The 27,975-nt window shown below is 36.2% G+C and overlaps 1 protein-coding gene across 1 annotated transcript; it reads left to right on the forward strand.

Moving 5' to 3' along the window:
• The first annotated feature begins 246 nt into the window (after nucleotides 1–246).
• Nucleotides 247–27,960, forward strand: LOC148223893 (cytosolic beta-glucosidase-like). Its single transcript, XM_088164398.1, has 5 exons — nucleotides 247–315; nucleotides 20,015–20,087; nucleotides 24,183–24,410; nucleotides 26,743–26,847; nucleotides 27,875–27,960. The coding sequence occupies exons 1-5, from the start codon at nucleotides 247–249 to the stop codon at nucleotides 27,958–27,960; spliced, it is 561 nt and encodes a 186-aa protein (XP_088020524.1).
• Nucleotides 27,961–27,975: the final 15 nt, after the last annotated feature.

Here is a 27,975-nt window from a genome sequence, read left to right on the forward strand (position 1 = left end):
ATTGGCTGAAGGAACTGACTTCAGCAGTTCATTACAACCAAAATAAAACCAAAATATATAAAAGTCAAAATTTCTCAGTGGGATTTGCACATTTCTAGTTTACAAAATTACCAACTCTCAGGAACAGATGTCTCATTGAAAAATTTGAAATATTTTTATTGTTTAAATGAATCATGATTTCCACAGTGGTGATCTAAAAGTGACTCTATCCCTTGTCGTCCTCTACAACAAATGTGAGAAGCTGCAATGTCACTGTCTGTAGACCTTGATGAAGACTGCATTGCTATGAGCAATGATTGGCATCAGAGTGTTTTGGTAAGAGAACTGAGATATTTCATTGGAGAAAGGTCAAGAATCCTTGAAATTAATGTCAGAAGAAACTGTTCAGTCATATAGTCTAACATACAAGAAACCATCACAAGTTCATATTGAACTCAGTAGATTGTAACTGATTCAAGCTCTCTAGAAAGATATTTCTGAGAACATCCAGAGCTAAGTAATTCATTGCTTCTTTTAGGAATCTATTTCCAGTGATTGTTCACCTTTAGTTTTAAAAATTATTTATGCTTAAAAAAAAAAACTAGTACAAAGGCATTATTCAGCACTCTTTATCTATTGCACAGGAATTGTATCAATACGCTGAAATCACATCACCTCACAGTCTTTTAAAGCCAAACCATCTCTGTTGTACAAAGGTCTTCCCTTCTGTGGATCTCTTTTTTACTCCCTCCAATTTCTCAAACCCCTGCCGCCAAAAACAGTTGCCAAAACTGTATACAGTATTCCAATGCTAGCCATATAGCATCTTATGCCATATAACTTCTTGGTTCCTATTTACCATTATTTTCAATTACTGTGGGGTTTTCTTCTGCAACTGAACATTGAGATTCAGGAGCCCACTGAACTGTCTGTCAGTTTATAGATCTACCTTCAGTTCTTTGTGCTGTCTAGATACCATGCCCAGATATACCTGTATTGAAAACGCTGGGATGTTTTAGCAATTGCTGAGCTAGCCTTACACAGCATCAAGGCCTTTTCTTCTCACTCCACCCCATTAGTGAGGGGGCTGGGGGTGCACAAGGAATCAGCAGGGGACATGGCCAGCACAGCTGACCCCAGCTAACCCAAGAGATATTTCATATCCTGTTGCATCATGCTCAGTATGTACAGCTGTGGGGAGAAGGAGGAAGCAGGGCACATTTGGAGTGATAGCTGGTGTTTGATGGTGTCCTGCTCTCCTGGAGATGTCTAAACACCTGCCTGCCATGGGAAGTGGTGAATTAATTCCTTGCTTTTTTTTGAGCGGACAGCTTTTCCATTAAACTGTCTTATCTCAACCCATGACTTTTCTTTTTTACCTTTCCACTTTTCTCCCCTATCTTCCACCAGGGCAGCAAGCAAGCAGCTGTGAGGGCCTTAGGTGGTGAGCAGAGTTAAACTGTGACACTCACATAAAGCCAGAGATTACATAACTTTTGGCTCTTGCCATCTATTTGTTGCTATACAGCCTTAGCACTGATGTTGTAGTCCTTGGCACTGATGTTGTAGTCCTTGCTCTAGTTTGGCCGAAGCAGTGAACTTTAATCTCAGCTCATTCATATTTAAAAATGCTAAACAAACAACTGGCAATATTTTACTCCACTGTCCCTCACACCCTGAAGAAATAAACACTCACAGAAAACAAGTACAGGAACTAAGAGAGGATACGGTCTTGTGAGTGGAAGGGACCTCGCTAGTCCTGTTTAAGCAGAACTTTCTCCTTTGCCCATTAATTCACTGGTTAATTGAGCTAGATTTTATTAGTTGTGCTATTGCTTACTGCTCAGTTTAATATCCATCTATGTTTCTTTGCCTCTGGAAACCAATAGGAGACTGAAATTGTACTACAATTTAAAAGAAGAGAATAACTGAGGGTTGAGGAAAAATGAAGAAGAATTATAGGCCACTAAATTTAACTTCAATATCTGACAAATAACTAGAACAATTAGTAAAGCAAGAGCAATCAGTATGTAAACAGGTTGAAGAAAATGCAGTGATAAATCAGGAACACATTTGTAAAAAACATAAATCAAGTGAAACCAAACTAATTGGTTTCTTCGATGAAGTAATGAATGCACAAAGCAAGAGTGGTAGACAGAATTTCTTAACATTAGTGAAACGCTGATCCTCGTTGCACGAGGCATTCTCAAAAAGAAGTTTATTTGGATTAAATAGAACCAGCACAAAATGAACACACAGGTAAATAAATACTGAAAAACTTTTCCAGTTGAGCTGATAGCTGGGAGTAGATCAAAAACAATTTGTATGATCAAACTTCTTACATAGCTCAGTTTAGACACGAAGGGATTTTTTTTCTTAAGTAAAAAAAAAAACCATAAAACAGCATCTCATGTAAGAAACACCTAAATAAAGAAACTGAGCAGACCAGCAAAAGTGACAGCCATTTTGGTTTTATGCCAGCACCAGAATAGCTTACATCAGCATCAGTTTTCTGCTACACAGCTGAGTTGCTTTATTTAGATACATTAAATATTCCAAAGCATATCTAAATAGAGCTTTGGTTGCTGCAGGATTATCTCAAATTTATTTATTGACGTTGCTTTTGTTGACTGGTATTTCTGTCCATTCATCTAAAATCGCAGGATTCATGAGATGTTTATGCCTTTTTGTTTTGACTGAGTGAAAAAATATGTCTACTGGCACTACATGTCTTTGGGATCTTTTGCTCTGTTTTCTTTATAAAAGCTAATAAAGATTCATATGATTATTTATTTGTTTTTACCACAGCAAATAGTTGTTGGCAGGTACGGCCATGCGCTGGTTTTTCATTAATTGATTTTTGGTGAAGAGGGGAAAGTCACCTCTATTTTTAGGTGACTATATTACTTACAGACAGCAATTGTAGCAGGAACATCAGCTCTGTCATCATTGTCAAGACTTTTCATTGCAGTTAGAGGAAAGGAAAATTTTTAGAAGTTTCAAAGAATTATTATTGAGTTAGTTTTGCAGAATCCTATGAGACAACCTTTCCAAGTTAAGAGCGGTAGCACACACCTGAACAGCAGGTGAGCTAATCAAATCTGACAATTAAACACAACAAATGTATTTCAGTGTTCGAATAAAAATATAATGGTGAAAGGAGACATCAGTTGTAAAAAAAAAAAAAGACTGAAATGCAGAGCACAGAAAATAGGCAGATGCAATGAACAAAGTGTTTTATGCAAGCAAAAGCAAATACTATTAATTGTTAAAGAGTTGATTTTGTCTAAACAGAGACTTCAATAGTGTTTGTTTTAAAGAACAATGAATATATATCTATATATGCCACAAATAAAATCCTAATCAGTAGAACTTTTGCAACGGTCATTTTTACACCCTTAATGTAATCCAGATTGCATTAAAGTTGAAATAAATGCAAAATTGCTTCTGACTTCCCCAGGAATGGCTTTGCACTCATAAGCAGTGAGTCTTCTCATTTCAGTCAAGTACCACACGACTTGAATAGTGAATTTTAAAAAGGGCAAGGATACAATACCATTAGATAGATTGGGGTTAAAAAGTTATGAGCTTATATTTTAAATAGTAGAAAATTACTTCACTGGGTTTTTTTTCAGGAAAAGATCACATGTAAAGATTCAAAGATGAAGGTAACATTGTTTTCCCTCCCAATGAATGCTGCTTCAAATGTATGTACTAGTACAATCACGATATTGTCTTAGGATAAATTTAAGAGTTTAAAATACATAATTTAAGTGGTTGGATTTAAGAGGTTTTTTCTCTTATAACTCAATTTCTACTTTGACATGTTCACTTCATAGAAAAGAATGGCAGCAACCTTTAACAGCGTACAAATACATATTCAATTGCAAGTACTGCTAGCTGAGAAGAAAATAAAGGGTACATGAGGTACAGAGGGGAAATATTGCTTATGATGGGTGGAATAGGCAGCAAACAAGAGTGACTGTGGAGTTGCTGCTGTTGGAGGCCACATGGCTGGAGTTGATGCAGTGTGAAAACTGAAGACATGAGATCTTTTAAGTTACTCTCAGCAGGCTGTAAGGGCATTTTAAGAAGCCCACACACCACGACCTCTTCTTTCAGAGGAAGTAATGTGCCAGGCATGCTTTCAGAATAGTATATCCTATCTAATGTCCCAATTTTTACATTCCAGGTAATTTTCAGCCTTTTTTAGGCACTGGTATTTTGAAGCAGCAGAGTGAAGAGTACAGACATTTACCAAGCCTCCAAAGTTTACAATTCTTTGTTGTGTTATAATGGATATAAATACTTCTACTCTAAAACAAAAACAATTTGTTATAGCATATCTAAACAAATTTATTCATAAGTAACAATACTTTCACTTAAAAAAACAAACTAACAGCTGCTGATATAGGGAGATCTAATCAGAACTTAAAATACATTTTTAGGAATCTTTCCTAGAAGATATAGAAGGGTAATTTTTTTCCTTTTTTAATTGAGAAGCTGTAATATAAATATCTATGTAGAAATACATACATAAATATCTACGTAGAAACACAGTTGTTTCTCTACTACACATAAGTAGTTCTCAAAGTTTTAAAGTGTTTTTCAGATCTATCCCACAGAAATGCATTAGGTCACATAAATGTAAATAAAATGCAAAACAAGATTAAAAAATGTTAAGATGTAAAGATACATATGCCCTTTCTGAATGCTTTCAGAAAAAAAAAACCAACTGTTTAAGGAAATGGGGGCTGTGTGATTCTCTGAAGGTGAAGAAATTTGAATTACAGCTGTATAGGAAATTTCAGGCTCAGATCCTTATTGCTCATAGTTGCTGTTCTCCAATTGCTAGTCTACAATGAAGAACAGAAAAGTTAATACTTTGAAGATTCTTAACCAAACTGTTAGCATAATCCATTTTCAAAGGCATACCTCCTACAAATCTCTACCAACATTTTTTTTTCCAATCAAAGAGGTACAGCTTCTTCTGAGGTGTACCAAAGAGTATCATGCAGTGGTCTACCATCCAATTATCTAAACCAAGAATCAAAAACAATATCTGAGTAAGAGTAGAGGGTAGGAGCAGGATGATTTTAAAAAGGCAGGATTGTACTACTGAATGACATTTAACCAGGGGAAATAGTACAGTATGTGTTATCTCAGTTCCATTGAGTCTAGTCAATCTAATTGCCATTCACAATCTGGAAGACAGCTTTTCTAACATGGACATGGAGGGACACATGGCTTCTTGTGGGACATATATCCAAGACATGTCAAAACCCTATAACATTAAAAAACCCTATAACACTAGCCCTTACAGATACTGCCTGTAGGAGAGGCAATCTGTAACACTGCTCTGTATAGCGATGTGGCCATGGCTGCACCAAGATCAGCACAAGTTTGTCACCCAAATATTTATGTGAGTCTTTAGTCAATTGCACCATGGCTATCAAAATAACAGTGCTATCAACACATCAGCTAGTTAGCTGAAACTCAACCTCTGTAAATACACAGTGCTAAATACAACCTTCATTGCAGAATAAATTCTCTACTGGAAGGAAAAGCATCACTCCTGACAGGTTAAGATTCTGTGTTTCCCCGAAGTCCTTTTGTTCAGTTACTCACTTTGCCTAATTTTAGGTAGAGTGAAATAACTTAATTTCATGCAATTGTCAGCTCTGGTACAAAATGCATAAGCCTTCTCCAGCCCTTAGCATTGGCTGAGACAAGTTTATTTGGAGTTTGTGGGCTTTCTTCTGAAAATGCTGACGATTGCCACACACAGAATACTCACATAGTTGGATGCACTGAGTCTATTCCAGTGTACCATGCATTATGATCTTGGCTGATAAACAGGTTCCACTGAAAAAGTACCATGAAAATGCTAAGAGAAAGGGAAAGTGGGATGACCTTCTCAGGCAATCACAGCAAGTGTAGGGAAGCAAAGCTTCATGAATTTCAATGAATTAATTAATTCATGACAGTGAAAAAAAAAGTAGTATTGAAAGTACCTAAAGAGACTTCAATTTATGATAAATTAAATTGCTCTATACTAGTACACTAGGATCTTGCCATATGTTTGAACATAACATTATCTTGTGTGAATCATTGCAGTGTGCTAACGTAGGTACACTTATCCAAATTTCACATAATTGTATATCGATAGCCTCCTTTTACTAGGTTTACCCACTTTTTCCACTAGATATTATCATCCACTATGGAATTATGACCATGGCTCTTCATTTTTGTAATATAAAGGGTAGCTCTTCCCACAAGATTTTTGATGGCCTTGTGAAGTTGAGTTCACCAAATGCCCAGCCCTTGCTTTCTCAACACCTTGCTCCATCAGTTTAAGATGCAGTCAGATTTTATCTTCAGGACAGGAAGCATAGAGTTTGTATTCATATAGTTTGGTTTAAGCTAAGAACATAACCACATTTTTTCCACTTTATGTTGAATGATCTAATCCTTTGTGATTTTGGAGTCAGGTAAGTATAAGCAAGTTTATATTTCTGGTTTAAAATGCCTGGGCTACTTGAGCTGACACGGTGCATCTGCCTTCCTTAGGCAGCATTTGTCAATGATATACTCTCATTCTCAGCATTTGTGCCCTAGGTAGTTTGGATTGTATTTGTATCTTCAGAGTATGCTCCAGTTTTCCTAGGCTCTTTTCTGAATAGACTATGTACTATCAGGTGAACAATTATTTAATCATTAGCAATGCCCATGTTGATGACTGTATTGTTTATAAAATTCACCTGTTTTATAGTCAAGCAGTATATTATATAAATGTGAAAATAAAATACTTGTTTTAGGGTCTTAAAGATGCACGGCTGAAGATCTTCTTCCTCTCCTTAATGCAAATGCTATTAAAATCACTTTTTCAGCAATTAAAGAGCATTAGGTAGACTTTCAGTTAAGATAAATTTACCTCAAAAATGTATTCATCACTCTCTTCAAAAGTAAAGCCCCAAAGCAAAATACACATAGCTGCCAGCAGCTTTAGTCAAAGCTAAAATTAGCCATGCTGATTAAGTGGATTTTGCATAACCTTAACTATTAATCCTTCATATTGGTCTTCTTTTCTTTGAAAAATCTTTAAGTACCAATAACCTGAAGGTTTATAGAGTCACTTTTTAATACTACTTAGTTAAGATTTAATCCTTTGTGTTATAGTTAACATTGGCATCATCTTTTAATAGTGCAAGATTTCTAACATGCACTTGCTGAACAAAACAGACATTTTCAATTCCGGGGAAATAATGGCAATACACATAGAGCAGAAGAACTTCGATTTAAAGAATTAAAAAACGTACTTACAAGAGATAAAATGGAACTAACAGTAAATTAATCTCTCAGTTTTCACCCTTTCTTTAAATAGTATTCTTTTCATGCTTAATTCTTTCCCCTTCCATTTTCTTTTACTCAGCTCCTTATTTTCTAACACCTAGATTGCCTCCCATCTTACCTGGCTAAGCAAGACATAAATTACACATTCCAGAAGACCAATAATGAATTTGACTCCAAGTCTCTTTTTGAAAGCAAACCCTGTTTTATAGACACTTCTTCTGAAAAGGCAAGATCATCCTGAGTCCTGATCATTCTGTTGCAGTCAGAGGGAAATTAAATTACCACCTTTAAAAGTTGAAATTGTTCCTATTTTCAGAGTAGGTCAAGAAGGAGTGAAGTAAATTGTTCTTCATAAAGTGGTGTGCCTTTGCAAACTTCGACTCTTGTTTGGGGCTGGTCCTGCTAGCAGAGGATGCTTTCTCTGAAGATTTATCCAACACCTTTTATTTCAGATTTGCTCCAGGCTAAGAGCACAAATATTATTAGCTACCCAAGCTCAGCCAACACCTGGATGCTCATTAGTTTACCATAACTCCTTTGTGTGCCCCAGCATTTCATAGCATTTGCTCATCTGCCTGTTTTTTTACAAAAAGTAATCAACCTTCACATTTTGTAATAATTTGCATTTTCTGATATTTATTTTTTTAGCACCAATAATTTGAAAACGGTTTGGCAGCACCAGCAGTCCTGCTTCCTTCACTTTAGAAATAATTAACAGAAATTGAAAAAAATGGAGCTAATATAGGTAGCTGGTAATTATAGCTCACCCTTCTGTTTTGCCAGTCAAACAATTCAAAAAATCAATTATAAGGCAAATAAATTGACTAGTAAACATTTTTGCTCTTTTATATCCGCTAAGGTTTTTTTCATCTGTGTTTGAGCATTAATTCATTAATTGTTTTAAACATCACTTCATCAGCAGTAAACTCAAAGCAGCTGACAGTTGTGTTTTGTTTATATATTTGATCAATACAACCAGCTGAAAACTTTCAGATCATTGATCATGTCATGTTCTGCTGAGTAATTAGCCACTAAAACTGGGTGTTTGGAAAGTGATGACTTAGTGGTTCAAAGGTCAGTCGAGCAGGAAACTGAAGCTGGCTAAAACAGACATTCTTTTCTTCTTTGTCTTACTCTTTTGCAGGTGGTCTTCTTGATGATCTATGATGTCATCTCTAATATTCATTATACTTTTCCTCTTTTTAAAGACAGATTTTAAGACATACTGTTGTTCCGTTGATGACCTTAGTCTGCTGTCTGTACTGTATTGTAAAAATACTAGTAATGGTACTCCAGATGGAGAGCATGGTGACATTTATAGCATTTTTAAATGTTTCCTTTCTGTCCTTTTCAGCTATTTATGACTTTGTCAAACTTTCACCTTCACAGCTGAAATTTCTCAGATATGATCATTGACCAAAGGTCAATTTTATCCTAGTTCACTTATTAAGTTTGAGGGGGAAAAAAAATCATCCAATTTTGTGATCTTAAGTCATGTAACAGTTTGCTTTTCCTTACATGAAGGTTTGTGGATTTTTCCTTACAGAGCTTTAAGCAAGACTCATACCTGAAGACTTTTGAAATTTATCTCAGAGAAGACTTAGTATAGATATGTTCTTTTCAGTGCTTTTTTACCAGTCTGTTCCTATTTGATAGACTTCTACAGATTATCCAGACTGTCTTCAAATTGTATGGACCTTGTTGGGAAAGAAAGAGCTTTAAGAAACAAATGAAATTGCCAGTATTTGAAAATTGAATTATTTCTTCCTCTTGATGTGGTTCCTGTCTCAGAATGAGTACATGTAAGCATTTATCTCACTAAATGATGCAGTGATGTTGCATGGGAGAGATGGCACCGTGGTCTAGGAATCATAAAGAGATGAAGTGCCTGCCTGAGCAGAATGTGTGAGCTCATGGGAGTTTACAAGTATCAAATGCTGTGAGTGGGATAGTGGCATTACTCTATAGAGTTCCCTGAGTTCCGTGAATTATGGTCAAATAACCCAACAATTTTTTTTTGCTTTTTCCAGCCTTAAACAAAAGTTTCCTTAATTTATCTTAGTGATGAATGACTACGCAAATATTTTATTCAGGCTTTAATGATTGTTAAGAGGATAAATTTTGAAGTGCTATAGGTGGGCAGCGACAGAGATAAGCCTCGGTGGAAAAGCACAGCAATTTCTAATGCTGTCCAATGGAAAAGCTATTGTTTTCAGATAGGTTTGTCACTTCTGTTGAAATTCCAGTCCCATAGTCAAATACTTATCCATCCTCTTAGTAGATTGTGATCACAAATCTCTTCAAAAGCAGCTATAATTATGTCTTTTATAAAATCACCTCTTTCCCTTACAGATTCACAGGGAAAATTTGAATGATAAAAAGGTAATCTCTAATGTCATTATAGTGTTCGTATTTTAGTTGGTTGTGTACTGAACACTTGCCTTTAATATTTCCTTCTCCATAGAAGTTGAGATTCTATAGTATTGGCTTTAATAGGCAATCATTCAACTTTTAAACTTTTAAGATACAAAGTAAATTTAGTACAGGAAACTTGCTATTGCAAAGTTATGGATGAAAAGATATATTTCAGCATCCACTCAGCAGTACATGCAGGTTAGTCAGAGAAGGGCATAGCTGAGGTATGCGATTTTGAGTTTCAGGTCTTGTTTCTGACATTTTAACATTTCAGTTACAGAGCTCTGTTAATGTCAGTTTTTGAAGGAATATAAGAAGTTCCAAATTCTGTTGTGCATTCCAACAGACATGCTTGCCAGAACAAAGCAGAACTGTATATTTGCTTTCAGCGTATACCTCAATATGAAAGACAATTAAAGATAACAAAAAACTTCTAGCTTTCCATTTTTATAGTTATATATTGTAAAGTAAACATCTATCTGCATGTTTCCTTAGCTTTTCAGAAATGTTCTCAGTGCCAGGTAATTCTGCCGTAGATGTGAATTTCTGTGAGAAAATACAGATGGATATTGTCCTCTGGAAAGGACATGTGCCTGATGAAAGATCTGAATGTTTTCCTAATCCTGATATTGATCTTTTGTGCGGCTTTTGAGAAATCATTTCTCTTTTCATTAGGGGCTCTTTTCTCCTGTGTAGTGTCTTTCCAGGGACAGAGAAAGATCTGTGCATAACAGCATTATAATCTTTTTGAATGCTTCCAGTATTGTGGCCGGAAACAATTAGTATGAGCATACTTTTTTTTTTTTTTTAGGATTCTTTGTCTTTTGGCAGTGTTATTCCCTATGTATTGTGTTCTTCTTTCATTGTTTCATCTGTGAACACCTTTCATTTGAAAACTCAGCACGTTCAAGGGAAAAAAAACTGAAAAAGCTTCAAATTAGTATCACCTTATTTTTAAATAGAGAACAAACCAGTGTCTAGAGAAATTAATTGCTATAAAGTATTCCAGGGCAATAAACAGGTATAGTGATAAACAGAAGTTACAATAATCACAAGATCTTCTCTTAAGAAAGTGTTCCCAGCTCAGTCTGTTATGCTGACATTCTCACTGAACTACTGTAGGAGAGCAAAGATATTGTTCATTTTAAACCTTCTCTTTGAATAGCAAAGGTATGGTTAAGGCACTAATCCAGCTGGATAACTATTACAACCTCTATAACCAATAGCACACGACACAAAGCATAATGAAAGATATCTTGGATCTGTTCTAGGCATCAATCCAGGGCTGTGTTCTGTAACTGCAGGAAAAATACCCAATACTGCAGCCTTTAGAAAACCCTTAAAAATCTTATATATAGCATGAGGACTTGGCTAATCTTGAATGGGAGAAGGAGAGTGAAATAAAAAATCTAAATCCCTTTTGCAATACTTGTTAACATCCCATGATGTAGTAGAAGTTCAGCCATGTTGAAAGAAGACTGCAAAACTAGCTTTAAAAGTACCAGTTATAGTCATATAAAAAATATTTTGATGGACAAAAATTTTGATAACATTCATATGTTCTTTTTCTCCTCTTTTTATTTTTTCTAGTTCATTAAATATTTTGTTTTGGTGAAAGCTAAAACTTGATCCAACTGTCAATGACTAATGGAAAGCTTTTGTTGATTTTGATTGTAGAGCCTGTGTAAATAGAGTCCAAAATGGAAACCTTTGGGTATTCTACTTGTGGAAGTGTAATAGAATTTGCATTTTTTCCACTGTACTCTGGGGAATTCCAGACTAAGATATTTAAGAGGAAAACAGTGAGCATGGAAAGATGAGGCAAAAAAAAAATTACTATGACTTCTAAGTTTTTTCCTTACTGTTGAAAACTGAGATTTAGAACAAAGATGTTTTGTCAGGATGCAACATTATGGTACACTTTTTATCAAAAAGATACCCAGGATGCCAAGAAAAAGGAAAGAAAAAGTAAGAAGGAATTTTTGGGTTCAGCACAGGATAACCAATACATGCTGCTTAAAACACTAAATCCAGTTATTGAGAAATGCATTTTCTAACCTGTCTCAGGCTAAACAAGAACTGGACCCTTGCAAATAATTAATTTAAGATATCTAATAACCATTGCATCTATTCTTCATTGTTTTCAGGCCATTGTTTCTGGATGCCTTTTTTTTTTTCAATCTCAAATTTATATGGGTGGTATGGATCAGAAGCATCTAAAGCATGAGATCTCTGCAGAAAGGAAACAAGATAGCTTTAGCACTCTAGGCACTGACTGAGGAGTGAATCAAAATTGGGACACCAATGACACATGCTTGTCAGCTTACTTCTCTTGCTGTATCTATTAAGCTTCCATAAATTTGGACCCAGTGTAAGCCTTGAAGAAGAAATACACACTACATAAACTCAGTGGAGAACTTTTTAATGCTTGGTTGTCTGCTTTGAGAACACTTCAGCCCCCATTATCTTTTGATTAACTGGGTTGGACTGCTCCTACAGAGCTGGAGCAGGCTCCATGCTAGAATTTGGAGGCCCAACAAAAGCTCCCTTTTCATTCTTCTGCTACTGCCAAAGGCTGTTTTAAAAAAATGCAAAAGACAAACCAAACCAAAACTGAGGCTAAGACTGTGAATACAGGCCAGAAACAGAGTATGAAATAATTGGTAATCAGTGAGCACAGTCTGCTGGAGAACTTGGAACTCAACATAAAGTTTCTCATTCTTTGGCAAGGAAACTAATAACTGCAACCAATGGCAAGGTCCACATAAAAGGTAACAGTTTTCTATTGCTACAGCTTCTTGCCTTGGCTCAGACTGAGAGGAGAGTTATGTGAGTAGTAACACCATGACTGGACAGATTTTAAATAAATTTAATAAGCTCCTGTATGTATTCTGCTGGACAGTGGTAATTCACAAAATCTGCTTTTCAAAGGCTGGAAAATAAAATGTTGCCTTTGCTCCCCTACCCCAATCTATGCCATAGATCGTGACGTAGTCTTTTAATTACATAAACACAATTTTTTCTACAGACTTCCATGGGAATGGGAGGAGCCAGAGACATTTCTTAGAGTTCAGTATGGATGTGTGCCAAATATCCACATCCTCAGAGCTCCAACTGTTGCCTTCCATGGGATATTGATCACTCAGCAGCCAAAAGCTTTCATACAACAACCATTACTAGGTCTATTCACCAGTTTAGTCTGAAGAGAAATTAAGAGAGACTCAAAGGAGCTTGATCTAAAAATAGATTTGCTTAGCCATAAACTCCACTTTTTTTTTGTTGTGTGATTTAAAAATTCATCAGAGGGGAAAAAATGTGTATGATTTCACCTATAATATGTCATAGTTCAGTTTACTCTGTGCCAAGCTAAAATATGAGGGAAGATATGAAGAGCTTAAATCAAATGAGACACAGTATTTATTCATGGGAATTCTCTATTAAGGAAACCACCTCTGTGATGGTAAAAAGGCCAGTGCTCCCTCATGATGCCTACTGTAACCTTTAATCTTTTTTAATTTATGTGTTGAAATAAAAAAATACAAAGCTATGTTAAACAGTCGTGTTGATTTTTTTTTTCATTTTATTCTATTAGATTAGCTTCAGGGTCAGGTACATGCTTTGTGGTATTTCTAGAATAACATAGTCCTGAGATATTACTGCACATCTGTAATACTGTTTGGAAGACTACATGTGTGTGTCTATATATGTGTGCGTATGTATGCATAAAACTCAAGTTGTTTGAAAAATAACCCATGTTTGCTGAATTTCAAATAGGTATTTGAATTACTTTGTCAAATTAAAGTACTGTTGTACATCTCCTTTTCCAACTGCAAGCAATACTGCTTACTACAATTTTGCAGGATGAAAAGGAATGCAATGGATAGTATTTCTTGCAAAAGGAAAAAATATTTACAGGATAATGGTGTAGCACAAATCTTTTGAAAAGTAATATCAACTACTGTCTCTCATAGTGTACTGCCATTTAATAGTAGATGGCTCTATATTGCTGATACAGGGAAGTGAATTTTATGTAAATGTACTAATATAATGGGATTTCTTAATCCTGACTGGTGGAAGAAGCTTTTCAAGCATATTTGCTAAAGTCATAGTCAATGTCATGAGTCATAGTCTGTGACTTGAGAAACAGCATTTCTGGAAGAAAAAGAAAATGAAAGATAGAGTTTCAGTGCTGAATAAACTAGTTGCACTAATTCAAGCTAATTCTGAAAACAAACAGTGGGATTCAGCAGGACTTTATACATATCATAAATGTTGAAATAATTTTGTTTTGTCAATATATCCCCAATTTAAAATTTGTCTGGGCAGAATCCTTTCCTGGTTTATTCTATGATTGTGTTAAAATAAATAAAAACTTTAAAAAACAACCCCAAAAACAAACAAACAAACCCCACCACAACCCAAAACTTGAAAGAAATTTTTAAAAGCAATAAAAATTGTTAAGAAATTTTGGCTCATTAGTGTTTTAGTGAGAAAATCTGTGTATAAATGAAAAGTGCTTCTGTGATAATTCAGTTTTAAAAATTGGTTTATCTGATGGTGTTGATTTTTGCTTTTTTGTGGTCTTATGGATGTTGCTCAAAGCATTTCCCTTAGTACCAGCATGTGTAATGTCTCCCTCAATGTCTTCTTCTCTGGTGCCTGGTACTTGTACCAGCTTTTCAGGCTTTCCATCATGTTGCAGCACCAATATTTATTTAGCCATGTATCCTCACAAATTTGTTTGGCTCTGGTTAGTGATTTCCACAGATATTGTGCCTGTAAGCATTCAAACATCTCAGCAATGTTTTCACACACCCTCGGCCCTGCCATGTGATGTGATGGCAGCACAAGTCTTGGTGATGGCACGTGGGGTCAGAAGAAAGAAAAAACTTTCCTGTGCTAGGAAATATGTGAGTTGTGAATGTTAGAATGGGAGAGTAATATAGAATTAATGTATATAATCTTTCAGCAATAAAAACCAAGTACTATGAGAAGTTTCTAAGGGTAATAGGTAAATTATTTACCTGTTAAGAAGGGAGAAGTTTCAGTGAAACAAACAGATACTGGACCTACATTTTCAAAAGAGCCGAATTTGACTTCTTGTTAAGGCTACTTAAATTATGTTCCAGAGGATAAGTTGCTGGAATTTCAAAGTGTACCTAGTGTAAATACTGATTTTAAAGAGAAAGAAGTATATGCAGTGAAGATTCTATGCACATGATTTTGAAGATTTAACTGTAGCAAAATAGCCTACAGATTCATGGCATAAATAGGAAATTGTGCCACTTTCAAATACTTACACTTTCATGTGTAAGACTTTGCCTTCTATTTTAAAAATGTTGAGAAGTTTAGCTAAAATCATTCAGATGTGTCTTTATAACCAGTTGCAGCCAAACTGATAAGCTGCAGCAGATATTTTCCTGGAAAAATCATATTAAGCATGTTTACCAGTAGGTAGTTCTGTAAACATCTTGAAACTCTCAGTTTCCAGAAAATTTAGACAGCTCTCCCTGAAACATCAGTGAAGGGTGCTGTCTCAGCAAATAAAGTGCATTCACAAGGGACTGCTTATACTTCTGGCATTTTTTATGTTGTTTTATATATATATATATATATATCTTCCTTTTTTATCCTGATATTTTTGCATGATGGCTCATTGTTTTTAAGCTTGTTCACCTAAAAGATGAGTGATCCAGAAGTATGGAACAGCAGGACATGCCAAGATATAAATGAATAGAGCATGGTTTTACATGAAAGGGCTTTTGCCAGGTTTTCTACTGAAGTGTGCAAATTTAAAGCTGTGGATCAACGCCCTGCTCTGCGCACTCAGTGTTGTGTCACAAGGCAGTGACAGTGACAAACTCCTGAGCAGACAAGCCCACTTTAAAATACTGTATGGAGGCACTCAGCAATAAAGGACAATTGCCTTCAACATCCAAGAACTATCAAGGACTTCTGAAGACTGATGACCAATATGGAATATCACTTTACAAACTTACTATACATCCTAATGCTGTTGCCATGCTGAATTGCTGAGACTTTTTCTGGTTCAGGGAGTGATGTAACACGTTTGGCCCTCCACTATAGTTTGTGTGGACTTATTCCCAGCAACATTAATTTGTGAAGCTTCTCAAATGCAGCTAACTTGCTCACAACTAGCTTTAGGTCTCCAAGATATCGTGCACATATATCTGGTATTGGAAAGCTCATAGCAGCTGGCAATGTATTGGCAGTTTCCTCAGGAATATAAAAAAATTCAAGCTGCATGATGCAATTACCAGAAGCAGTGGGAGAATATTTTAGTTCTTCAGTCTCAGGCTTTTTAATGTTTTTTTAGCCAGTGGCTCACTGTTATGTCATTCACTTTGTGAACTGTTATAAGAATGGCTTCCTTTTAAGTTTTCTTCTAGGAAAAGGTTCCATAGCTGTAAAATCTCTAACGATCTGACTGATAGTCTGTTTTCCCAGTGCCCATGTTATACACAGAAGAGAAGTGATGGTTGTAGAGCTGCTTTAAGATGAGTCATTACTTGTTTACTTATTCTTTAATAGTTTTGCCCAAATTTCACTACTGCTCAGTTACAGATTCCTGCCTAGTTTTCCTGATGTTCTTAATTTTAAATCTCTTCCAGCATTACAGCTCTCCAGATTTTCACCTGTTACCATCTGTTGATTTTTTTACCAAAATATTATTCATCTGTTTTCTAAATGGAATCTCATTGCAATATTCTGCCTGTGTTTCTAATCTTCCCAAGAACCCTTGAATTATTTCTCCATTTTCAGCAGTGTGCTCAGCTCCTCCTAGTTTAATAGATCTGCAGATTTCATTAATGTACCATTTACTCCCTCTTCTAGCTCATTATTGAAGCTATTAAATGAGATCAGAAGTAATACTAATCTTTGTGTACTGCACTAAATGCCTCCCTTCAAAGTTATTGTTTATCATTACCCTTCATTGTTTGTCATCACCCTTCATTTCAATCAACATGATAGTTCATTTCCAATTTGATTTAAGTTTGGGAACAGAATTTTGACACATTGGTGATGGGAGAAGAAAGGCTAATCAAAAATCCAGGAGAGGCTTCTAATTAAGGCTGAATTTAGAGAATCAAAGTTATGAGATCTCTACTGCAGCTATAGTGTAAGACGGTTTGGTGTCTCAATAACTTAATTGAGAACACCTTAAGCCCAGTGCTAAAATATCTTAGAGAAAGCAGTATATGGCTAGAAGTCAGACATATGACAATATATCTTCTGCTCTCTATTCATTAATTTTGTATTACAGTTAAAAAAATCAAGTTTGTCTGGCAGACTTCAAAGTGTTTTAGTAAATTTGTTTCTCAATAGCTGCTCTATTATGTTGCCAGAGAGAGATGCTAAATTTATGAGTACCAATTACAAAGAGAACTCACAGAAGATATGAACTTCTATCTTTGGCTGTTTCAGAGACATAGAGTCTTGCTTCCAAAGAAGGTATATCTTCCTACTAGTCCATGCATGCTGTAAAATTTCAGCAAGAAGATTTTAATTTTCATCACCCCTTCAAATTTTCATTTCTAAACTCCATAGTAAATACTATTAAAAGTAGGGAAAGGATATTTATAATAGGAAACATCAATTCAGTCAGGAAAATCTCCTTTTGACAAGATATAATTCCTCTGATAATAATTAACCCCACGTGACTTAAAAGTCCAACACCAAAATCTATTATTTTTTCACCTTAATAAAATATCTCACATTTTTAAAAGTTAGTTGCTAACCTGTATTATCACGGCCAATTATTCCTGCTTTTTAGTGACTTGACAAAAAAAAATCTTTGTCCAAATACATTTGGATAGTGCTTGTTTTTTCTTACAAATACTTGAGCATTGAGCTGAGTGGAAATGTAAAGGCCTTAAATGTAGCCTGGAAAAATGTTGCCTCTAGATAGAGCTTAATTATTCTCCTACATTTTTATACCTATATGTGTTGAACAAAACAGTGGGACAGTGAAACACTGAAATTTACGTTTGGGCCAGATTGTTTGTTAGATGTAGGGGAAATCATCAGCCTTAGAAGGTGCGTGCATCCTAGAGGCTCTGCACTGGGTCTAATAAAGATGTAATTTCAAGTCACACCACTGCAATAAGGTGTGGGTTATGAATCCGGAAATATAACCAGAAGTGGGATCACAAATGTAGAAACTGGGTTGCCAGAAAAGTTTGATTTTAGGTGCTATCAGTGCAACTTCTCTGAATTTTGAAGCCCTGCATCTTTCAGAATCTGCTTACTTATCTGACATAACCTGGTATCTCATTACTGTGAATCTGTCTTAACCTCTGAGGCAAATTTTGTTCACTCTCCCCCAGACTGCTTATGGAATATTTTCCTCCTACTCAATCTCTCTCAAAACCCGTCTCTGTTGATTCCTGATAAGGAATCAGCAGTGACACTTTTTAGCCTTGTTTTTATGCTTAAGCATTTTTATAAAACTTTTTATTGGATTTTTATTGTTACTATATACTGTCTGTCCCTCTCTCCCTATTATTGAGTTACATATTTATTATATCTCCTGTGAAATTGAATTGTATTATTCTCAGGGAAAAGATTTAATGTTAGTTATATTTTCAAAGGTGCCTATCAGTAACCTTTAACCACGTAAAAAAATAAGCATTATTACTCTTGTCCATTAGTACTTATTAATCGTGATTTAAGGTGGCCCTGGTTAACTGTCCTTATCTTGCAGATGAAAGCCTGAGGATGCTGTATCAACAAGAGAACACTGACTAGCTTATTTTATCGATTTTTGATCATTCATCTGTAAAATGCACATGAAGGATATGTATGTTTGTGTAGACCATGTGTCAGCATGTGTTTTGGGAACAAATTAGTATGTCGTGCCTCATTTCCCCTTTTGTTCTTTTGTATTCAAGGGGCTTTTACCTTTCCTCTGAAAGACACTTGAGGAAATACATGCCTGCTGTGAAAGCCCGATTTATTTTGCATTGCATCTGCACTGTTTGGTTCTGCAATATTCGTTTTGGAATTAAATCAGCTTCCCTGTGTCTCTACAAAGGAATTTATTTTTTTTCTAAGAAGTTGATTCTTTTATTGTGTGCATTCTTGGCAAAAGTGTGTGCATTTACTGTATTAGTGGCCTTCCTATGTATGGTAAGGTTTATTATTTTCATTACCAAAGAAAATTTTGTGTACATGTATAATGCTTTGCAGAAGTAGGTCCTCACCCAGAGAGATTTAAGAATCAAGAGAATTAAGTGGAGTAAAGAAGAATAGTGGTCATATATTACAGGAGTCCAGTATGTGCCCATACTGACCTTGGCAAAAGCAGTGTGGATGTAGTGTTATAATAAATGGGGGGAAAACACCAGTAAGTTAAAAAAAAAATAAAAAAAAATTGCAGTGGTGCCATCTAGTGTGCCAGGTGTTACAGTTTTCTGGAGAGGGACAGTAAACTACTTTCAACCCATCCCACTTGTTACCTGACTCTCCTCCTGCTGCTGCTCCCTTTTCAGTCTGCTGACAGGAGAGCAGTAACAGCATTGACAGAAGGTAGAGGAAGAGACCTGAGGGCTGTTTTGCAGATGCTGATTCTGGCACACATGCCATAAGGTTGTCATTGCTGGTCTAAAAAAATGAGCATCTACGGGGTTTTAAAGAAGGAGAAAGATAGCTGTTCTGTCTGTACTCCCATACAAATCTTGCTCATCTACTCATTGGTTTCAACTGCAAAACATGCAATGGCAAAAATATCCTTTTTCAGCTACTACAGGGAAGTTTGCTTGGTGTTGGAAGAGAAAAAAAATTGATGCCAGGAAAGAAGAAGGGCTGCTGTTTTTTGAAGCTTACTGGTGGAAATTATTTTTTTGCCTGGTGGCTAAAGGAATTATATTGAATAGAGGGGGTCCACAAAATTCTCTGTATGGGAGATGAGATGTGAGAGGCAAGTGAAGGGAAAGAGGGATCTGTTTTGTGCATTAATTCTTTGTACTAGAAGGAGCCCTTTTACTGTGACCACCCTAGACTTTTCCACTGCTGCCTTTTCCACTTTCACTGGTAGCTGACTGAGCCCCTCTGCTTTAATCCCAAGATATGCAAAGTACATGTCTTACCCTTCCGTGTGTGAAGCTGCACAGGGTTTATTTTTGTCTTCCATATAGAATCTGCTTGTAACAAGGGGAAGAGTGATCAAGCCAGGAAGTGTTGTCTGCAAACGAAACCAGCATCTCCACAGCACACATAATGCTGTGTATTCACCTGTCCTCTGCAGCTGATGCTGGAGGATATTGCTTTTCCAGTTGGATTTGCTTGGGGTGCAGCTACAGCAGCATATCAAATTGAAGGTGTGAATTTTTAGCTATCAAAGTGTTAAAGAAGTTTTAAGTGAACAAAAAGTCTGGATCCAGGAAGGAGAGTGTTTGATCTTTGCCTTGTTATGTAGACACTACTTCTGATGCAAAAGATATTTCAAACCTCAGAAATATGGCTAGGCAGTGGAAATGGAGCTCGCTATTGCAGGGAGGGGTGAGGAGGAAGCACTTATAAGTAATTTTTTCATGTACCTCTTGCGTATATCCTTTCTGTAGAGCTAGTTCAAGTAGATTGCTATTGGCTATTTTGAAAGTGGGTGGGAGAACCACCTCATCAGACATCGGTACTCACAAGAAGTCTTCAGTTAGGAACTCATCTCCAAAGACTATGAAAAACAATGCACCGAGATGTTAACAGTTGGACTTGTGGAGGCTGTCCCCCAGGGACATGTGTCATGTTCCCAGCTGAAGAGAGCAACTAATAAAAGGATTTTCCCAGCACAATATGAAAATATATTGCAGAATAGGGAATGTAAACACATAAACACAGGGACAACTACAGCCATAACCCCTCCAAACTTCACCTTTTCATAAATGTGTCTTTATAAACCTTCAAAATACATGTAGACCTGATTTTCTCATATTATACCCTGCAGCATACAGGCACTTAACTCCCATTGATTTCAGTACCTAAATGGGAGTTGTAGATCCTAAATTGTCTTTGAGGATGTAGCCTTTAGTTCTTGGTTATTGCTGAAATTGAGAGTACTTGCCCATGCTCGGTACCTTTTAACGAGCTCAGTTCACTTCACCTAATAGACTGCACAGCACGCAGTTCCCAGGGAATCAATATTCTGGGCCAGATCCCAACTCGAGTCCTGCAATGCACATAGCTCTTCTAACTAATTTTTAAAATGTGAATTGTGTGTGCATTATAATTTCCTGCCTTTTGAGTGGCTAAATGTGCAACTTTAATGTTCTCTTAATGTATTTTTAATGAACTTTCTTAAGGCTTCTGAGTGGGGAAAACATAAAAAAAAAATCTATAATATGGTCTAGACGCTACTCAAATGACCCTTTTCCTGAAGAAGTAAGAAACTCAACAGGGAATTCCTTCTCCTGAAAGCTTCAGGGGCTGTGCAGCTTCCGACTTAGAGGAAGCATGATTGAAGCAATAGTTCTTTACAGTCCAAACTCAGTTTCTGTGCATCTCACAAGATACACAGTGGAAGAGGCACGAGCTGACAGGCTACTTTATTTTTTACTGTCAGCTATGTATTTATGCACAGCACAACCTTCTCCACTCTGTATATTTCAAAGCGCTAAAAAATCATACCAATTGTACTCTGCATGCTCAAAGAGCAGATTTCAAAGGTTCATGACTCAGTCAAATCAAAATCAATTTGCACCAGAACATTCAAAAGCACTTCTTCTTACTGAGGGCCATTTCTATGCTAAATTTCAACTCTGCTTGATTTTTTTTCTTCTTTTTTATTTTTTTTCTGAAAAGTTGCAAAAAAAATTCCTATAATGGTAAAAGTGGTTTTCTTCACTTTCGTATGCCAAATAATGGAACTGCATTAATTCAAATAAAACTATATTTTTTCGTCAGAGACCAGGTCAAGAAAATTTCACTCCCAAAGGTTAAAGGACAGCTGAATTAGAGGAAAAGTGTACTTGGAAAAGTACATGAAAACTTAAATACTCTGATCACTAATATTCCTGCTTTAGGAGCTTCACTAGTTGGATAAGCATTACATTCTTTCTGTTGTAATAATTGCAGAGTATGGGCAACATGTATCATAACAATTTTTTTATTCATTAGATGTCATGTCATGTGCTGATTTGGTATTCAATTCTCACTTAAGTATTTTAAATGTAAAATCAGATCCTCATCACTGTTCTTTCCTGTCCCCAAAGCTCACTAAAACTCCAGTTATGCCTATGGAGGGCTGTGTATGATGGAGGTTTCTGAGCCAGCTCCGAGGTGCAGGCGTGGTTCACTGAAGCGGAGCAGAGCTCTCTGCAGGCTAATTGTGGCTCAGCAGGATGTGTTAGTGTACCTGGAGCTTTCTGTTGCCTCGGCTGGATTCCCTCCTACACTTTACAGGTGGCTCAGATGCTCGATGCTGTACAGAGAAGTCTCTTTGAACAGTGTCAGGGACGCTTCAAAGTGGGTCTGTTTGCTACAGCCCCGCTCAGGGCTTTACACAGGCTAATGGCCACTGGAGTAGTACTGTTAGACTCCCGTGAAAATCAAATACTTCTCCTCCTCCCTCCCACTGCCTTTGCTGGAGGAAGGCAGACAAAAAAGAGGGAGCATTCAGTCTCTGCTCCAGATGGCGATTCTTAACCGAAGGTGTGTTAACTGCCTGTTGTGGCAGCTTTTTCTACCCTTCATTTCATCTGTACTGAAAAAAGAGCTGTATCAAATCAATATGGTGCAGGAAGCCTGCTCTTAAAGGCGTCAAAATTCTAGGTACCATCAAAGAATTACTGTTATTTGTTATTTCCTGCACTTCTCTCAGATGACTATTTATTTCAGCAGTCATGTTTGAAATTTGAAGCAGGATATATAAAACTTGTAGTATTGTATTTTTCTGAGGAGAGTACAGACAGAACACCAAATCTATAGTAAATTCTGAGATTAAGAAAATCTCAAACTGTCTGGATCTAAAATTTGACCTACTTTGAAGGTTGTCCAATGTAAAATTTAATTTACTGACCAACCAAATGTAGATGTATGGGTGTTCATGTGCTGCAATAAAATTCTGTAAAGGCCATGAAATGTGACAATGATCTCTGAAAAGCTACGTTATAGAAGTGATATTACAGATTTTAGTAATGCTTTAAATTAAGTGTCTTCAATATGCTTAACCTTGCATTAAACTTAGATTTAATAAGACAGATGTATATTAAGTACTGAATATACTTAAGGGAGCAATCTTGCATTGGCAGGGGATGGACTCAATGACCTCCTAATAGTTCTCCTCCATCTCTAATTTCTATGATACTAATTGATTATTAAAACACTTTTATTGAGGATTGATATGTAGCTATTATGTAGTTATTAATCTTATAACCCAACTGATATTTAATTTATACATAGTTTTAACACACAATGTCATTTTAGTTTTTAAAGAATAACCCTGGAACAATGCATTCACTGGGACTCTGAAAAATCTTGGTGGTAAATGAGGTTGGCAATTTTGAGGTTAATTGCAATTTTATGATTAAATCACAATTTACAGGGGTTTACAGAGGGAAGTTTACAGAGCCCTCCACAAAAAAAAAAAAAAAAAAAATTGTAATACTTGCCTCAGCTGTAGCATGGCTCAGGAAAGACAAAGAAACTTGTAATGAAGAGAGGTACATTCATTCAAATCAAATATTGTATGTTGTTAGATCTCAGACAACAGCTGAATTTTGAATATTTTAATGGTAATCTGTGTATCTCAGCTTTAGAATTGTGAAGAAATATCCTAAAACTCTGAAAGTTTGGGGAAAATGGTGCAGTGCTTTTGAACATTCAAAATTAATTTCTGTGAATATCTGGCTAAACAAAAAGCAGAAGTTTTGTAGAGCTATGTTATTAATTCAGCTTGTATATGCCTAGGGCCATGGCTCATAATGGCATTCCTTTCTTTTTAACAAACTGTCAAGATTTTCAAAGGACATCCTGAAAGCCATAAGTGCCTATTTGTTGGATGTATTTCTCATACCCTAAAGGCTTTCTTTGATATGGACTGATCTTTTACATTTATGGATGGAAGTTGCATTAGAAAATGCCCTTTGTGAAAACCTGTAATATCTCAAGAGTGGCAAACATCTGATTTTTGGCTAAGGAAGGATGAAGAGTGTTAGAAGTCTGAATTTTTTTTAAAACATATTTTTCAAATAATTAGCAGCAAGTAAAAATATGAATAAATGCAAAACCTAATGCAAATGTATATTAATGCTTGAAAGTTCCCAGTTACTTTAAATAATATAAGGAATGGGTAGAGAATACTTCTGAATTTGCCCATGGGATTTTCAGGGATTTGCACCTACTTTGTGATAAATTATTTACTTGCAACATATGTCTTTTGATGTCAAAAGTGTAATGACCAAGTTTTGTTTTTCAAGCAGAAGGCTGGAATGCAGATGGAAAGGGCCCTAATGTCTGGGATATATTCACTCATCAGGGAGGAGATCGAGTTTTCAAGAACCAGACTGGTGATGTAGCTTGTGGCAGCTACACTCTGTGGGAGGAAGATTTGAAATGTATCAAACAGCTTGGATTGACTCATTATTGCTTTTCTCTTTCCTGGTCACGTCTGTTACCTGATGGGACGACAGGTTTCATCAACCAGAAAGGCAATTGTTTCTTAAAAATAGAAGGTTGCAGCTTTAATTCAAGGTTATTGCTGCAGTCTGGCATAATTAATCCAGTATGCTAGTCTGCAGTGTAGCTTTGAAATTGCAACTTTTTTCAGAGTAATTATAGGATGATTTTTTATAGGTTTGCAACAACTTACTAATTAATATTCTAGATCCCCTTGGATAGCACAATCTTTTGGGATAGGATTATTATTATGTTTCCTGTGTATCTTTTCGCTTACTCCAGTTTTTTTTAATTGTAACTCTAAATCATTTTGCTTCATCAGAATGTTTATACTTACAGGGATCCTAGCCATGAGAATATTTTTGGATGGCTTACAATAGACAAGTTATCTCATTTGGCAAGTGCATTTAGATAGCTTATCAGTAAAATCCAATGTGCTGAACTTCACATTGTGTATTTTGCACTAAGGGACACACTTTTCCCAGACATTTTTCTTTAACAAATTAGAGAGGATTCTTCAGACTGATAGGAACCATGCTTGGCTCTCTGGCAAACAGAAGCTCTGAAAAGAAGAGTTTTCACAGTCTCAGCAGGCAGTGTATATGTGTAAAGGGATACAGCACATAAATAAATTGGTCAGATTGTTAGAAAAAAAATGATATAAAATTTATTTCACTTCTGATTAATTTAATTTCATTGGTGTGGACTGGGGGAAAGCTTATGGTCACTCACTTGGAAAAGACAGGAAAGGGCAGCCTACAGAAAAGAGGGAATGGAAGAAAGAAGAAATAACAAGAATTGTGAAGAATAAAAGCAACTGAAACTGAACCGGAGATTATGGGAGAATCAAAGAAGATGGCTGAGATCTCTTGTATGCTGGGAGGATAATGTTCCAAGGAGAAAAAAAGAAAAGTATATTTGAATGAATTTCTGAATCTCTTCTGTATTCTGCTTCCTACTCTTCTGCATCTCAGTTCTACCAAAAAGATAAATATCTTTGTACTTCTAGGACAGTATTTGCCTTGGCAATTCCTTTCTTCTCCTGGTTTGAAAATTGGAAAGATGGAAGGCTACAAAGGATAGGACTTCTTAGAAAATACTCTTCAGGTTATCCTTATCTGTACTAGGATGGTACCAGCAGAAGCAATCTTTTTCTGCAGAATTTTGGTCATGTAGAGCTTGGCTGTTCAGTAGACAGCAGTGTATCCTCTGCATCCTGCAGATCAAGGTTTTCACCAGAGAGTGGAGGAGCCTTTGTTGAAAGATTTCAGAAAAGGGGGGCTGGTAAATCTGCTGTAAACAGACCAACCAGCCATTTTTCCCTGCAGAGCATGCCAGATACATGTGCCAGTATCCCAGAGAGGCCTGAATTGAAGCATTTTCTTTGCCACCAAAATTTACAATACATGGCCCACTTTCACTGGCCCAGCTTGTCTTTCCCTCAGAATGCTTTTTGTGGTATGTTGAATTTAAATTTGGCTGAGTCGTTGTGGTTTCTTTCCTGTACTGATATTCCTTCAGCTGAGGCTGCAGGCACTGTAAAACCTCAGCAAGCAGCCTAGTGAATGGGCTTTGTTATTTAGTTGTCAGAGTGGGAGATAGCAAATAGACATTCTGAATGCACTTGGTAAGGAAAGCTAACATTTTGACAAAACTCAGCTGTAATTTCAGAAAATGTTCACTTGATCCCCAGTATAAGCAGTTGCCTGATTAATATTATGAACTTTACATTTAACGAAAGGGCATTGGCAGAACTCCAAGTAGGCCAGCTTTCATTAGGCAGGAGTTCACTTCTCCTGTGCAGTGATCTGTTGAAGCAATTGTAACTGCATAGCATGGAAAGGCCATCATCTTCTATACAAACATTTTTGCAAAGAGCATGTGAAGAATTAGAAAGCTTAAAGCAATGTCCTTTCAAATAAAATCATTCACACCAACTGATTCACTACCAATTTCACACCTAAGATATAGGACATTTGAAAACCTTTAAAACCATTCTGTTTCTAACTTGGTGGAGGTAGGGTCTTTTCAAGCAAGCAGTGGTGTTGTATTGTTCCTAAGATGTGTCAGGTTTTAGCTTAGAGCTTACCTCAAGTTTTTTAAGTATTTTTGTACAATTATTTTTACCCTAGAAGGTGCCCTGAGCAGAACAAGTGAGCTGCTAAACATCAGGTGTCAGTGCAGAAGAAGACAGGGGTTATTGAGTCTGTGACAATTTGGTGTTATTCCTCACTTCAGCATGAAGGTAGGGAATCAGAATGGGGAGAGAAAATGATAGGAAGGAGAAAAGGACAATCCTTTACTTTCTACTGACAAACTGCTCCTTAATATATGTAATCCCAAAATTTTGGGTTATCTCCACAGAACCCAAATACACATACTTCATCAGAAGAACGTTTTCTTCTGTATTTCTGCTTCTACCTGACTCACAGATACATCCAGAGAAACTAAGTCAGCCTGCTCTGGAAGGTATGAGACAACCTGGAAATTTGACTTGACATTCACATTTTTTCGGGCGTGCAGTTCTATTTCTCTTCTTTTCCTAACAAAAGGCATAAATCTTTTCCAATATAGGTGTTTAATTGAGATGTAAAAAATAAATGGTAGCTGGTTGCACTTAAATGTTATAAATTGTACTATATAATTTATAATCTGAAAATTATGATGAGAAATACTAGTGTCTTCTAGGTAGGGTTTGAATATGAGAGGATAGGATCCCATAGCAGCAAAGGATTTCTTTTTTCCCAGTTTAAGCTTATGTAGTAAATCTTGTAGTCTCATCAGCAAAGAGTTAACACACACCCAATCCCACTGAAGACAAATAGAACCCCAATCAAAAGTTGGAATAACAAGATGCATTTACTGTTAATTGCTATTGCAAATTGCAAAAATTTGCTTTTAAAAATTTGAGTTCTTGTATATTCCTTTCTTTTTTGCATGGGTGCATTCTCAGGCACAGGCACTCATCTCCTCAGAATTTAATGAGTTTTTCTGGTGCTGCATTCAGAAGGAAAAGCAAACTACATGTGAGATTTATTGGAAATTACTTTGTAAACAGTCTTATTGAGTCTTGCTGTGCTAAGGGATGTGTATGCACCTGTTTGTTTAGGAGAAGTCACTGTCTAAATCCGGGGTTCATAATTGATTGCTGCAGTAAATGTTGTCTTAAAAAAGCTATTTGGCAGGAATCCCTAAGATCAGTCATTGGAAGTTGGGTTAAGTTGAATCTAATGCTGTCTTTTTAAGAAGAAGGTAGCATGGCATTCTGTGTTGGCATTTTCAAACATCAATACACAGTAAGCTGAACCTGAAAATACCAAGGAATATATAATAGAAGTATAGAACAAATTTCCTGCTTTGGATTAAACAAAATCTCTTGTTCAGAAACTGTTAAGAATAATGATCTAAGCCAAACATAACCTCCTAAGCATACATTTTATTAACCTTTGCAATGTAGTCTTCCTTCTACATTTTGCTGTGTTTCCTACTTCCGCAGACATTTCTCAGTTCTGTGATTCAATACAGCAAGGCCTTGAGATAGATATTTCACAAGAACCTATGTCTTATAAGGATATCTGGTAGTCTAAGACCCACAAG

Source organism: Sturnus vulgaris, chromosome 4, assembly GCF_052056855.1.
Source record: "Sturnus vulgaris isolate bStuVul1 chromosome 4, bStuVul1.hap1, whole genome shotgun sequence".
Classification (NCBI taxonomy): Eukaryota; Metazoa; Chordata; class Aves; order Passeriformes; family Sturnidae; genus Sturnus; species Sturnus vulgaris.